The sequence below is a fragment of the Mustela nivalis genome, assembly GCF_964662115.1.
Source record: "Mustela nivalis genome assembly, chromosome: 8".
NCBI lineage: Eukaryota > Metazoa > Chordata > Mammalia > Carnivora > Mustelidae > Mustela > Mustela nivalis.
The window spans coordinates 32,228,175-32,243,580 of record NC_139027.1 but is presented as its reverse complement, the minus strand read 5'-3'; the positions used below and the strand labels follow the sequence as shown (position 1 = coordinate 32,243,580).

The following is a 15,406-nucleotide window of genomic DNA, read 5'->3' as shown; positions in this document are numbered from 1 at the left end:
ACTGAGCCACCCAGGCGCCCCCCACACACATTTCTTAAGGTGAAATGTCAACAAGCTAGTGTGGAAAATATTTTTAGATAGTAAATCTTTTTTGGTGACCCAGATAGAAACGCATGCTTGTGACCTCATTTTTTTTTTTTTTTTTTTTTGTTCCCAGTGTGTAAGGTCAGACATCAAAGAAAGGCGGCTCTTTCCCTTCAGGGTGGATGGTGAACAAATTAGTATCCGAAATAGTTATTATTGTCCATCATGAGGCCCCTCAAAGATGCACAGAGTACAGACAAGGTGCTCTAAGGCCCTGGCCTGCCTCGGGGAGTTCACCAGGCTTGAAAACCCTGGGTGGTAGAATTGTAGGCTGAGCAGTGTGAGGTTTCTAGAACCCTGGTTGTATTAACCTAAGAGCTCAGGTGCATTAACCTGGGAACGAGGTGGTCCACTTTGATTGTCTCACTTTCTCAACACCTGGAAAGTCTCTCCGCCTCTGTAGCAATGAAAGAGTTCTGTACCAGAAAGGAGACTCACACTCTGATGTTTGTAATCCATGTCCCCCCACCCCCCACTAGAATGTGATCTTCTTGGAGGATAAACTTATTCATCTTTTAACATGTATCTGGCATATGTGAGTGGCTAAGAAAGCTTGGCAGATAAAACCATGAATGAATGTGTTGTTTTCCTGTTTCTTTGAATTACTGGTTTAAAAATTAAAAAAAAAAAAAAAAAAGTCTTGACCCCCCCAAGACAGCGGATTTGTTGAAATTCTTGGAAAAAAAAATTTTGATTTATCACTATCAGAGCAAAGTATTCCCTTATTATGCTGAAGTTCAGTATTATTCTCCCCAGATCCATCCATCTGTCATTTTAGTTTTGCTTGCTCACTGCTAGAATTTCTTTCTCTAGTTTCTTTTCTCCTGACCAAATGGAAAAACCTTGAGATTATTACATGACTTTGGAGTGATTTCAGACCTCAGATTTTAGCTGATGATCCCCCAAATGGCTCAGCTTTCGCTTGCTACGTGATAAATAGGAGTGCTTAGCAAACCCTTACTCGGGAGTTGGGGAGGCAGGAGACAGGAGCCACAAACATGAAGGCTCTGGAGGAGGCAGTGCAAACTACATGCGTTTGTGCAGGGGGAAAGCAGGGCGCGTGGAAAGGTTACTCTGTGCTAAGTATGGAAGTAGGGGGCTCCTTGCTACCAGAGGACAGTACTGCTCACCTAGGAAGCGAAAACAAACAAAAAGATGCTGCCATTTGGGAAAGCGCGGTGGCAATGTGCTTTCCAAGTGTAAGCGCTGGGATTAAAATCCTAGTTCACCTCTGTACAACTTTAACCAGTTTACTTTTACGAACCGTTTATTTTTCTCATTTATAAAATGAGAATGATACTACCTCCTTGCCGTATTGTCAGAAAGGCCATGGACAGTGAACACAAAGCAGTCGGTGAAGCACCTGGGACAAAGCAAGGGCTCGGTCAATGGCTTCAGTCTTTATTGTCCTCAGTGCCAATTTATGACAATAAGTGAGGCCCTCACTCTGGCCTTGGCACTGGCAAAATGAATCTGAGGACAGCCCTGGCCCAAGATAAGCACAGCGGCTTCCCTTTGAATTCCTCTTTTATTTAGTTAGTCTTGAAAGACTCTTTATTCCCCAGCTTTCTTTCTCTTACTCGTATTTCCATACTGGTATGCAGAGATAATATATTTAAATTGAAATTCGTGATGCACTTTCCCATTTATTTTTTTTATTTTTATTTTATTTTTTTTTTTTAAAGATTTTATTTATTTATTTGACAGAGAGATCACAAGTAGGCAGAGAGGCAGGCAGAGAGGAGGAAGCAGGCTCCCTGCTGAGCAGAGAGCCCGATGCGGGACTCGATCCCGGGACCCCGAGATCATGACCTGAGCCGAAGGCAGTGGCTTAACCCACTGAGCCACCCAGGCGCCCCTGCACTTTCCCATTTATGAGCCTTCTGTAATGGAGCTGATTTTTGGTTGGTGCCTGACCAGATGTCTTCTTAATGCACTGAAGGAGAAGATACGCTTTGTTGAGGATGTCTGAAACATTAGGACCTTCTCAACACAGTAGATGAACTTGGCATTCCAAAAGAAATCAGCAAGCTAGGGCTCATGGAGGAGGACCTGCGCCCAGGTACTGGGGAAAACTGCAGAGTCCCCCTTCTCTATGCCGGAGTTCAGTTTTTCCAGCCTGAGGTTCTCTGCCCATGAGCCTGAATCACATTTCCTCCCCTCCACTTAATCCTCACATTGGCTTTTCAGGGCGATACTGGCATCTGCTCATTTTAGGGGCTTCTGCTTCAGTCAAGGCACATTTTTCAGGGCAAATGCCTCGTCTCAGCCCCCAGATTCTGATTCACCTTCAGAGATTTGGTGAATCAGCCCATGACCCTATGAAAATGATTTTATTCATTCAGTAAACAGGTGCTATGTGTCTTTTATGTGCCAGATTCTGCTCTAGGAGCTGGGTTGGGATCCATCAATGAACAAAAGAGACAAAAATCTCAGCCTGTACAGAATTTAACATCTATCAGAGAGAGAAAGGCAATACACAGAACCATCAAATAAGTTATATTAGCACATAAAGAAGAAGAAGTTCTATGTAGAAAAGCAAAGTAGGGGAAAGGGCCATGGGTTACATCTCATGACTTTTCAATAACTTCTTCATTGTTTAAAATCCTAAATTCATCTTTCTGTTTTTGGCCTCACTGTCTGACCAATCACCCCAGTGTCTTCCTTTGATGAATGAGGTGAGTGTTTTCTGACCTGGCCCAGGATCCTGGCTGTAGTCTCAAACATTCAACCAGAGGACTTGAGCCCCTTATATGAACTCTTGCTGCTGTATTCTAGAGGACCTGTCCCAATTTATTAAGCAACAAAAAGGAAATTCTTTCTTTAAAAAGAAAAAAAAAAAAAAGGTAAGAGCAGAGAGTCCTTGTGGGACCAGAGCTCCTCTGTAACTCGTGGTCATGGTCTGTTGGCCTGAGACTGGGTGCCAGAGAGTAATTTTCACCCTGGATGGATGGTCAGATAAGGCAAATCATTTTGGCATCATCTCTTTGTCTAAAAGCATTCGCCAGTGCTTGTCTCAGTAGTGGATAAGAACTTAGGGTTGCTTAAATGTTGCCTTAGAAACGGATGAATTGCTAAGCTTTGATGTTTTCACTCAGCAAGAGTTACATAGAAGGGAATTCCAGGTCCTGATGAGGGAGAGTCAAGGAGTTCCTTTGAATCACTTCAGCTGCCAATCAATGGAATGAGATTCGGCCGCCTTTGTGCACGGGGCTGGCGGGAATGCCAAATGTATTTCTTCTCTAAGAACCGGGTCCTCCTTGGTGGTCAACCCTGGCTCCAGCTTCCCATAAGGAACCCATTGCTCTGCTGCCTGATGAGTCTTTAGGTCTCTGCCAGGGGGTGGGGGGGGTGGGGCTCTTCCTCACCCTTTATAGAAGCCATTTGCCAAAAATCTGTCTTGCAGGTACATGTCCCCTTCCCCTACCAAAAGCACATCCCTCTGTAGGAGCTGGGATTGTCTGTTGGCTTCAAGATAAAGAATGAGCAGAAGACACTCTGGGTCTTCTTGCTACGGTGCTGAAGGCTCCTTTGGATGATGTAACGGCTATTCCTGAGCAAGAACTGGCTGAGAACTTAAGAGTTGTTTGGAAAGCACCATGAAAACCAACCTATCCTTGTTCCAGAGTTCAGGTGATCAGGGCAGAATATTTTAAAAAGCCAGGCAACAGAACAACATACTAGCAGCTTCTTTCCTGCTGAAAATTTATGGAAATACATATTTGAGGAGACAATTGGGAGGATTTGCTTGAATCTGATGATGGAAGAAAGACCCTGAAATGAAAGAATGAAGAAGAACCTCTCGTTTAGATGCTGTCTGCCCCCTCTCCTCCCAAACATTTGAATTTGGTGTTAATTTAATAAAAGAAGAAACTAAAGTCCAGAGAATTCTTTCCATTGCCAAAAACCTGTCTCAGTGTTTTGTGTCTACTGATTTCACAAATTATAATACTGCCACCTTTTGAATATAATCGTGATGTTTTGCACTTAACCTCAGAAAGCCCTTTCCTTTTTCTCTGATCGGAATTTTTACAGTTGCATCCACTCTTAGACATCTGTACCCTTTTGGCTAATAACAGTTGTGAGATGTGGGGTGGGGGAGGGCTTTTTTTTTCTTTTCTTTCTTTCTTTTTTTTTTTTTTTTTTTTGGCTGACCTTATAGATTGCCCTGAGAATGTATGTAGGAAGAGGTGGTCGGGTAATTGCTAAAAACTGACCAGGTAAGGGGCGGTGATCTCTAGGGCATGTCAGCTCACACATTACATCACAGCTATGGATGCCTGTTTGTTGGAGTCTCTAACCCATAAGATAAAAGCCAGGCTATTGGAAACCTTCCAAGGAACTTTTGCTACTGAGACCCTCCTTACCCTGCATGGAAGCCAAAAGGTTTTCCAACAGGCCAGTCCAAGCCCAAATCCAATACTCTCTGAGATGACTTCATACACTATCAGGGATGCTCTTATCAGGGTTTAGATCTTAGTTCAGGAGTTTCCTATCTGTATGACTTTCTGACAAGCACTTAACCTGTCTGAGGCTCAGTGAACCCATTTCTGAAATGGGCTAATAATATCTTCTGCAAAATGTCATTCTTAAGACACTGCATTGCACAACTCCAGGTGGTGCTATTCTCATGGACCATATTGGAAATGGCAACACCATTCGTGTTTACGAATAAAACCTACTGTTAATCTCTTGGGCAACTGACCATGATTTGCTGTTGTGCCATTTTGACCTATGCTTCTAAGAAACAAAATAGTTTGGAGCACAGAAAACACAATCCTGAATCTTACCTGGAGGTAAGAAAGTGTTGTCATGGTCAGGAAATGGAGAGAATTTCCATATTTTAGAACTTGGAGACTGGATCCTAAAAGGTCTGAACAGCCTATTGAAAGGATTGGGTTTATTTTTATGGCAAGAAGCAACCAATGGAGAGCTTTAAGGGGGGGGTAGGGGGTCACATCTGTACTTTAGGAAGCTCATTTTGGCTGAACTGTGAAAATGGACAGATGAGATTTGGCAGGAATTTAAAGGAAGTGGTTGATTATATCAGTCCTCGAGTTGGGCACAGGTTGGAATCACTGTTCTGGGTTTACTTTCTCTTTTCCATACTACTCTCTGGGAGCAAATACTTAACCTTTCTGATCCTCACAGGTTCCCAAGACATTTGGAATTGTATATCTTCCAAAGGGTCACTACCAGTTGTTTCCTTCTCCTTTTTAAAGTTGAGATCGCCACTGTGTCATTTTTTATACTTGCCAGGCATTGGAATCAGTTGTAATTCTGTTTTTTTTTTTGTTTGTTTGTTTGTTTTTTGTTTTTTAATAAAAGGCAAAAACTGGTCTCCTTGTTTGCACTCGTATCCCTGTACTCTTAGTCTTTTTTTTTTTTTTTTTTTAAAGATTATATTTATTTACTTGACAGAGAGAGAAAGAGAGAGAGACACAGCGAGAGAGGGAACACAAGCAGGGAGAGCTGGGGAGGGAGAAGCAGGCTCCTCACTGAGCAGGGAGTCCAATGTGGGGCTCGATCCCAGGACATTGGGATACTGACCTGAGCCGAAGGCAAAGGCTTAATGAATGAGCCACGCAGGTGCCCCTGTACTCTTATTCTTCATGGAGCCAGCAGAAAGATGTTTTTGATAGGAGACTCAGCGGATACCACTCTTCTGATCAGAACCTCCCCGAGTCCCATCTCTTTCACAATCAAAGCCAATGCCTTATGGTAGCCTCCATGCCCCTCCTAATCCATCCGCTGTCTGTTCCCAGCTCCAGAGCTCTCTCATCACACTGGTTCCTCTGTGGTTCCTGGACTATGCAAAGACAAGTCCTTCTGGGTCTTGGCATTTGCTGGAATTCTCTTCCTGTAGATATCCACAAGGCTTGGTCTCTTACTTCCTTCAGGATTTTGCTCCAGTGTTGCCTTATCAGAGAGGCCTTCCTTAACCATCCAGTACAAAATCCTGCGTGCTGTGTGTGTACACACACACACACTCACACACGCAGACTCCTTGTCTTACTTAACATTGCTTTCTGCTCCATCCCCTAGCACTTTTTAGCATCTGATATTTCTATTTATTTGTCTGTTTCCACCCCAGTAGAATATATGGTCTGCAAGGACAGAGACTTTGTTTTTGTTGTTTGTTTGTTTTTAATTCTCTGATGAACTCTTAGGTCCTAGGAGAGAGCCTAGCAGGTGATTCTGAAACACGTGGTTAGGCAGCACCCATAAATATTTGTGGAATAAATGGCTCATGATGGAATTGGAATTAGAGTTAGACCTTCCACTACTCTTGCACATTGTTTCGGTGACTCCTTGTGTTTTTTTTTTTTTAAGATTTTGTTTATTTATTTAACAGACAGAGATCACAAGTAGGCAGAGAGGCAGGCAGAGAGAAGAGGAAGCAGGCTCCCTACTAAGCAGAGAGCCCGATGCTGGGCTCGATCCCAGGACCCCGAGATCATGACCCGATCTAGAGGCAGAGGCTTAACCCACTAAGTCACCCAAGTGCCCCGTGTCTCCTTGTTTTGAGTGGCAGTCCCACCCAAGCCCTGTAATGACTGATTAAGTAGACCCACTGACCATGAATCTTGGCATATTTTGAAAAGACGCTTTTTCTATTTTTTCAGCCTTTTATGTAGAATGTAATTCTGCCATTACAACCTTTAGCCGAGGCTTGTCTGAGAAAAATGTCAGAGCTTATCTCCCCATAGTGATGAGCTAAAAGGAATTTTAGGCCAATGGTGGGCTCTTTGAGGGTCTGCCAGAAAGAGCTGGACCAGGGGGCTCTGCCTGGGCCTTGGTGAATTTCCACTCCCACCATGAGTGGCCAACCTGGGCCAGAGAACGTAGGTGAGTGCATGGGTGGCTCTCAGACCACCCCAGGCTGTGGAAGGTTCCAGTCTAGCTCCATTGTGAACTTTTTATCGGGCCACAAGACTATGTTCTGACTCAGGACGCTCCCTTGCCATCACTTTGTCTGATGTTGGAACTGGCCTTCTAGGCCGGAATTACCCTGACTTAGAGCAGACCCTCCTCTCCGTCAGCACCTTACAAAGCCTCAGGGGCAGAAGTGATATCTGGGCAGAGAGGCATTTTGCCTGAGCTGGTGGGTGAATTCAGAGCCATGGTTTCTCAGTCTGCCCCTTGGCCTTGTCTACCAGGCCCTGTGTGGCTCGGTGACTCTCCTGCTCGATCTGTAATTGCCTGCAGCCCTTCATCAGATGTGTAGTTTGTGGTCACTGCTGTTCTGCCACATGAGCTAATTTAGTTGGAATTACGGCTCCTGTATTTTTTTTTTTTTTTTTGGTCACTTGAACCCTCTGTAGAACTAATATGTGTTTTAGAATGGCCCTGGAAAGGATGACATCAACCCCGAGAAGGAACATTTTATGACTGGTAAAGCTGATTTCACAGCCTGCCAGACAAGGGTTTTAACACACAACTAGACCCAGGACTGTTATCTCCCTTTCCTGTTGCAGACAGCCACAGACTCTAGTGCGAGGTCTGTCCCCAGATGTGGAGCGCTGTGCTTCAAGACCCAGGTGCCCAGCCGCTAACACATCAGGAGCACTGGGCTTGCTGAAAATGAGGAGGAAATGTGCTCTCAGCAAAATGTGCTTTTCAAAACTGTACTTAATGTGCGGAAAGTTTGCATTACAGAAGATTTCTTTTCCCCCTCAAGTACAGCTTCTGTTGAGTTTGTAGGAAAGCTTGAAGAGATCTCTGTGTTTCCAAGGCCATTTGGTGCAGTGGGACATGATTTAAAAAACTGTGGTACAAGGTCTGCTCCAGCATTTAAGATCATCAAAAGGCCTTGTGTTGGCTAGGTTTTTAGAGTCTGAACTTTAAAGTATCAGTCTTAATAAGGTGATTTTGGTAATGAAACGGTTTCTGGAAGGTAATTGTACTAACCAGAATTTAAAAGAAAATCTGCATTAGCAACAAGGAGAAAATTATTTAATGCATCAAAAGGTTTTTTCCTCTGTCAAATAAATAAATAAAAATCTTAAAAAAAAAAAAAAAAAAAAAAAAAAAAAAGGTTTTTTCCTCCCCTTATTGGCTCTTAGCATGCGTAGCTATGTAGTCAACAAGGCAAGGTTATAATTGAACTTTTCATTTCCAATAAGTCAATTGTGTACATTGCTCAGTGAATGGAGACTACAAGTAGAAAATTCACACGTGGAGAGATTGAATTGTAAATTTTTCAAAAGATTGCTTAATCACTGATGGATACTTAGAATAATTATTTACCATAGGTATTATGGTAGTCAAATTTAAACAAATCATTGGTAAAAGCAATAAAAATCAGTAATTGGTCATGCTTTGGATCTGGCTCTGATGATGTGACTTTTTTTTTCCCCACCCTCCCTCCATCTTATTTTTGCCAGTAGGTTGGGACACTCGGAAGTCTACCATTGTACAACATGCTGCGGTTAAGACCCTCACCTACCTTTTCGATGGGATGTCATCTGTTAGCCATTGTGGCTCTCTTATTTTCCCACGTGGACCTTATAAGTGCAGAGACAGAAATGGAAGGAGAAGTTAATGAAACTGGCGAGTGTACTGGCTCATATTACTGTAAGAAAGGGGTGATTTTACCCATTTGGGAACCCCAAGACCCTTCCTTTGGAGACAAAATTGCTAGAGCTACTGTGTATTTTGTGGCCATGGTCTACATGTTTCTTGGAGTCTCTATCATTGCCGACCGGTTCATGTCCTCTATAGAAGTCATCACATCTCAAGAGAAAGAAATAACTATAAAGAAGCCCAATGGAGAGACCACCAAGACCACTGTGAGGATCTGGAATGAGACGGTTTCCAACCTGACCTTGATGGCCCTGGGATCTTCTGCTCCAGAGATTCTCCTTTCCGTAATTGAAGTGTGCGGCCATAACTTTACTGCAGGAGACCTGGGTCCTAGCACCATCGTGGGAAGTGCCGCATTCAATATGTTCATCATTATTGCCCTTTGTGTCTATGTAGTCCCAGATGGAGAGACAAGGAAGATAAAGCATTTGCGTGTGTTTTTTGTGACAGCAGCCTGGAGCATCTTTGCCTATACTTGGCTTTACATTATTTTGTCCGTCACCTCTCCCGGGGTAGTAGAGGTCTGGGAAGGTTTGCTTACCTTCTTCTTCTTTCCCATCTGTGTCGTGTTCGCTTGGGTAGCAGATAGGAGGCTTCTTTTCTATAAGTATGTCTATAAGAGGTATCGGGCTGGCAAGCAGAGGGGAATGATCATCGAGCATGAAGGAGACAGGCCATCTTCCAAGACTGAAATTGAAATGGATGGGAAAGTGGTCAACTCCCACGTTGACAATTTCTTAGATGGCGCTCTTGTTCTGGAGGTCGATGAGAGGGACCAAGATGATGAAGAGGCCAGGCGAGAAATGGCAAGGATTCTGAAGGAGCTCAAGCAGAAGCACCCGGAGAAAGAAATAGAGCAATTAATAGAATTAGCTAACTACCAAGTCCTAAGTCAGCAGCAAAAGAGTCGAGCTTTTTACCGCATCCAAGCTACCCGCCTGATGACTGGAGCCGGCAACATTTTAAAGAGACACGCAGCTGACCAGGCAAGGAAGGCTGTCAGCATGCATGAGGTCAACACCGAAGTGGCTGAAAATGACCCTGTGAGTCAGATCTTCTTTGAACAAGGGACCTATCAGTGTCTGGAGAACTGCGGTACTGTTGCCCTGACCATTATCCGCAGAGGTGGCGACTTGACTAACACTGTGTTTGTTGACTTCAGAACAGAGGATGGCACAGCCAATGCTGGGTCTGATTATGAATTTACCGAAGGAACTGTGGTCTTCAAGCCTGGTGAGACCCAGAAGGAAATCAGAGTTGGCATCATTGATGACGATATCTTTGAGGAGGATGAAAATTTCCTTGTGCATTTGAGCAATGTCAAAGTCTCTTGTGATGCCTCAGAAGATGGCATCCTGGAAGCCAATCATGTTTCTACACTCGCTTGCCTCGGATCTCCTTCCACTGCCACTGTGACCATTTTTGATGATGACCATGCAGGCATCTTTACCTTTGAGGAGCCTGTGACTCACGTGAGTGAGAGCATTGGCATTATGGAGGTGAAGGTATTGAGAACATCTGGAGCTCGAGGAAATGTTATCGTTCCCTATAAAACCATCGAAGGAACAGCCAGAGGCGGAGGCGAGGACTTCGAGGACACTTGTGGAGAGCTTGAATTCCAGAACGATGAAATTGTGTAAGTTGTTTTTTTATACCTGTGTGTGGGGTCGAGTGCCTTGGTGGATGGGAGAGTGGATGTCATTTTTTTTTTTTTTTAACTAAATGGCACACAAGGAATGGAATATTTGCTATACAAGACCACTTGAAAATGCCCCCTGCTGTGCCATACTTATCAATCTACTCCATATAGAGATCTTAATTTGGTTCTATTTTTAACTACTGTACTTTTGCATAATTTAAGTGCATTTATAGCAGTTAGGATAGAATGAGTTTTGTGACACAATTTATCAAACCGCTTATGATGGGTTGGGAAATTTGTATTCTAGTTTGAATCACATAATACACACGCAGAAAGGGAATATTTATTTATTTATTTATTTATCAAAAGGGAATATTTAGAACATTACATTAAGTCCCTAACTTATTACTGAGTACAAATTGGGAAAGCTTAAAAAGGAAACACCTTTGAAAAGAATTTCCTGGCTACCAAGGCTGGCTGGAATGTTTTTTGCTGCTTTTATCTGATGCTGTATATTTGCGACGATGTAAGATAATGTTTCTGCTTACATGGTAATGCTTAATTAGGACTTAATGACCACCCCTGCTTTTTTTAGTCTTACGCCAGTGTGAGAAAAGTCATCAGCTCTTATGGAGTTCTAGTCTGATTTTATTTTCCATGGTTAGGTAAACCCTTCTACCCTATTGACAGAGCGATGGGGAGAGAATACGATTCTGTCCAAGCCTCCTTGTTGACAGGGAACAGGTCAGAGAAAAGAACTGGGAACAATTTACTCTTCCTATTGGCACTTCATGGTGACACTTGCTAATGTATCACCAGGTGCCTGGTTGTGCAATGATTCTGCCTTTGACAGCTGCTGTTTAGAACTGTTCCTCCTCCCTTGCCTAAGAGGGGGCATTATACTTACCAAATGCAAGCCAGAAAGTTGACTCAACAAGCAGTGTCGAAACGGGAAGGAAGGAAGGAGGGAGAAAAGGAAGGAAGGAAGGAAAGAAAAGGAAGAAAGGAAGGAACGAAAGAAACTATAATATTTGCAGTACAACAGAGGACATTACAATGATTGATCATGTTGGTTGAATCATTGGCAACTTAGGAATTTCCAGGAAAGAAAAAATATATATAATACAGTTTGTTCTAAAAATGGTTAACTCTTGCGTAAACGTTATGTGATGTGTCAAATGCCAAGTACATTCTCTCCAAAATGAAATTTCTCTTGCTAAAAGAAGAGGGTGAAGGGGGACGGGGGTGGAAATGGGCAGAGGGAAGAGATGTTCCTGCAGATGCCTTCCTTTTTACTTCTCTTTAATACTGTATTATAGAGATGAACTCTTACTGAGTGTGATATCATGATGAAATCAAAGCAAAGATGATAATATCCACCTTCAGATGTGTGGGGGTAACTTTGGATGAATATGTTTTCTGTTGGTTCTTATATTGTTAATGTTCCACGTTTGAGGTGTGTTTTGTTGGACATGTATTTTACTGAAAGATAGTAATATAGAAGCAAATGAATATCCTGCATACTTACAGAAGGATTTTCCCAGAGGCCTTGTATTGAATGGGATCCTGCCCACAATTAGCTCATAAACTTGAATCCTTTGTTAGGGATTCTTTCTCATTATATTTTCTAATCATTTCAGTTATGGAACCCTGTCGTATGAGATGGCCCTTGTAATCCATGTAAAAGTATATTGCATGTTACTAAAGGAGTATTGAATATTCTTAAATGAACTCCCAAGGGTAGCACTTAAATAGGACCCAATGGGTATTTTGTTTTGTTTATTCATTTTACTTAGGATGTTTTCTCCTGAAAATTTGGTCTTGCTTTTTGCTAAAAAGAACGGCTTTGTATTGTTTATTTGAGAGGCAGTCTTTCCTAATCGATTCTGCTGTCCAGGACTTTACCAAACTGTAGATAAATAACCTTTTTTTGGACACAATGTAGAAGAGGAAGAAGGGAAAAAAAAAAAAAAAGATTGACAGTGATTTGATGGAATAGTTTATTCTGCTGAACTCCATTTAAAACATTCACCCTATGCCATTAAATTGATTTAATTCTTGCTAAGGAAGGAATAGTGCCAAATTCCAGCTTTAGAGATTTAAATATCTTGTGAAAATTGGTAGGATGGGTAGTATTATTGGCATGCCATCTGTGTGTCTGTGTGTGTGTGTGTGTGTGTGTGTGTGTGTGTGTGTGTATTCTTAGGAGTATTCTAGATCAATCACTATTTCTTGTTTAATAAAAACTCTTACTGTATTTTATTCCCTAAGTTGAAATATGAAATTTTAGAAATATCCAACATCTTACTTATCAGTGGGACAAAATTACAGCCCTCCATTCTTTTTTTCTAGAATTTTTATTTTAAAGAATCTTTATCCTGACGTTATAGAGTGCTGAGAAGCTTTGTAGATGCTTACTACCTCTGTTGCTTAAATAAATGTGTTTAGGTGACTGGGACTTAGCCTTCAGCTAGGGACCGAGGATTTCAACATAATGCTTCTAGAAAAGCATGATATTATCAAAGGCCCCTTGTTTTTCTCCTTCTTCTCCTTCTCTTCCCTTTTCTTCATGGGTCATTCTTCCTCTGGAAGTTGTTTCTAATGCCAGGTCCACACAGTCAGACCCAAGTGACAGAGTAGTCATCCGCTGGACCATGCGGACTTCAACCCGGTTTTTCTTGAAGAATGAATTTATGTCTCATCCAATTACATAATTCATCTTGAGAGGTGACTTTCTTAAAAACCTACAACACATAGATAGGACTGTTGATGCCAGTGAACTTTATTAACTATTTTTTTAAAACATCTTTTTTTTTTTTTTTTTTTTGCTTTTCTGTTTAATGTCGTGCACAAAGCCAGAATTTATGGTTTCTTTTCAGAGCACCATAAAGAGATGCTAGGAAAAGCCTGGATTTCAAACTTGCCTATTTTAAAAAGCCATAAAGACAGGTAGATAGTTTTACCTTGGGTCCAGTGTAATCAGGGATGGAGATCAAGAGGCAGGCAGCTTTACTGATTTTTCAGTTTCAAAAGCAAGATAGATTCCTAATCTCTGATCTTATTTTTGTAGAAGTCATTTAAATGTATAATATAAGCATATCTGTACCTATTCATTCACATTTCTATATAAATGAGTTGAATTATTTCAACCTGACCTTTTTTTAAGATCAAAATCTGTATCTGAAAAAGATACTGATAAGTGATAAGTGGTGCTTGGAACCTTAAATAAAGTGTATTCTCAGTAAGGCATTTTCAAATTACAATGCAAAACCCATTAATAGAGATAATTAACAGTTAGCACGTGCTTTTGTATCAACTCAATCAATGACAAATACTAAGCCCATGCCAGCTAATCTTGACTTTCAGCAGGGAATCCTGTCTAATGTTAACAGCTAATAAAAAATAAATGAAGAACTTGCCAATTTGATTTGTGGTTTGGTAGGTGATATCCACAAATTTGAAGAGCCACTAATGGTTGTTTTTTAATGATGCTAGTTTAGTGGTAATAATTATTACAAAATGTTGTTTGGTCTTCCAAGGTCTAACATGAGCTTGACTGTTCTGGAAAATGTTAAGGTTAATTAACTAATGTAGATACAAATCAAATTCAATTACTTAATTATAACCCAATAACAATACTTTTGGAGGAGGACTCAAAAGATCACGAGCATTTACTATTACCTATTTAAAATACAGAGTTGAAAGATGAGGTGTGTGGGTTGGAAAATGCATGGAATATATTGCTCAACAAATCAGTTTCCTGGGGGTTCCTAGCTACAATAATTTATTAATCAATGGATCTGTCCAAAATTGTGACTCTTATTTTTATGTTGTTAGTCACTATACAGTACATCATTAGTTTTTGATATAGAGTTCCATGATTCATTGCTTGCATATAAAATGCAGCGATTGTGACTTTGTTAAGTTTAGAAAATACGATATGCAAGATGTCCCAACAAATATAGCTATTTGACACTCAATCTTTATATTGCTTTTTCTGGAGAAAGAAACAGAAAAGAAATAAAATTTCAGTATTATATAGGCTCAATGGCATTGTTATTATTATACTCCAGGAAGAAGAAATACTTTGTTTTTGCTACCTATATTACCAGTATTCTATTCTTGCTCTATAGAATTCCAGGGAGTAAAGACCTCGCTTTATAAGAGAGAAGTTCAGTTCGGAGAGTAGGACAAATGTATAATGCAAGAAAGCAGCCCGCTGTTTAAGGAAATAAAAAAAGATGAAACAAAATTTGTAAGAAAACTTCAAGGGGTCAGAACAGAAGAATAATTTTGTATCTTTAGGGGAATCAGAAATGATGAAAAGCACTACAGAAAATAATGCTAGACAGGAAAGGCCATTAGTACATATTTGAATTCAACATACTCAAGATTTACTTTATGGAAGAAGAATTTTATTTGATACATTTAATCTATTAGAATGATGGAACCATGATTTTATACTGATATAAAACTTTCTTAGGTAATATGCTGATGTAAGAAATTTAGATGAAATTATTTTAGGATTTTAATGGATTTCTACTTTGGTGGATTATCTTCTCAGACTGCAATATTTGTCTCTTCTTAAATCCAAACCACATGTAGTATCATCTGCAAATCTAAATTATAAGTACAAGAAGTGTTTTTATAAATGCATATGTTTTCATGAATGCAGAACTATTACAAACATAAGGCAGGGTAATAGCCAAAAAATATTTTGACTTCCCATTCAATATTGCCAGAAGCCTAAATTGATTATGTGCTGCAGGGTTGTTTACTATGTCAATCAGATTGCCATGTTTACTGTGGTAATCTCATTTTCCCACTGCTGATTAGAGTTTAGGGTTATAATATAGTTATGTAAAGAAGTTTTATCTTAGCAAATGAGAAGATATCTTAGTTCAGACACACTGAAGTGTTTAAATTATGGACTCTTTTCTGAATCGTCATTCAAGGTCATTCCAGAGGGGGATGATTGCTTTACTTGGTTAGGGCTAGAATAGAATTCCTGTACCAATCACTCTGCACATGCTTAATAAGCTACTGATCTGTGCCCAGTACTGGGCTAGTTATTACGAAGGGAACAGAAAAAATCTA

The 15,406-nt window shown here is 40.8% G+C and overlaps 1 protein-coding gene across 20 annotated transcripts in view; it reads left to right on the top strand.

The window, feature by feature from the left end:
- SLC8A1 (solute carrier family 8 member A1) overlaps nt 1-15,406 on the top strand; it is a 379,580-nt gene that overhangs the window by 67,350 nt on the left and 296,824 nt on the right. For 15 of the 20 annotated variants that reach the window (XM_082743258.1, XM_082743264.1, XM_082743271.1 and 12 more), the window contains one exon: nt 8,475-10,306. In XM_082743258.1, coding sequence (XP_082599384.1) covers nt 8,475-10,306 — 1,832 coding nt within the window. Of the gene's footprint in view, nt 1-8,471; nt 10,307-15,406 lie in introns of all 20 variants that reach the window. The other 5 variants (XM_082743260.1, XM_082743262.1, XM_082743266.1 and 2 more) reach the window with 1 other exon arrangement.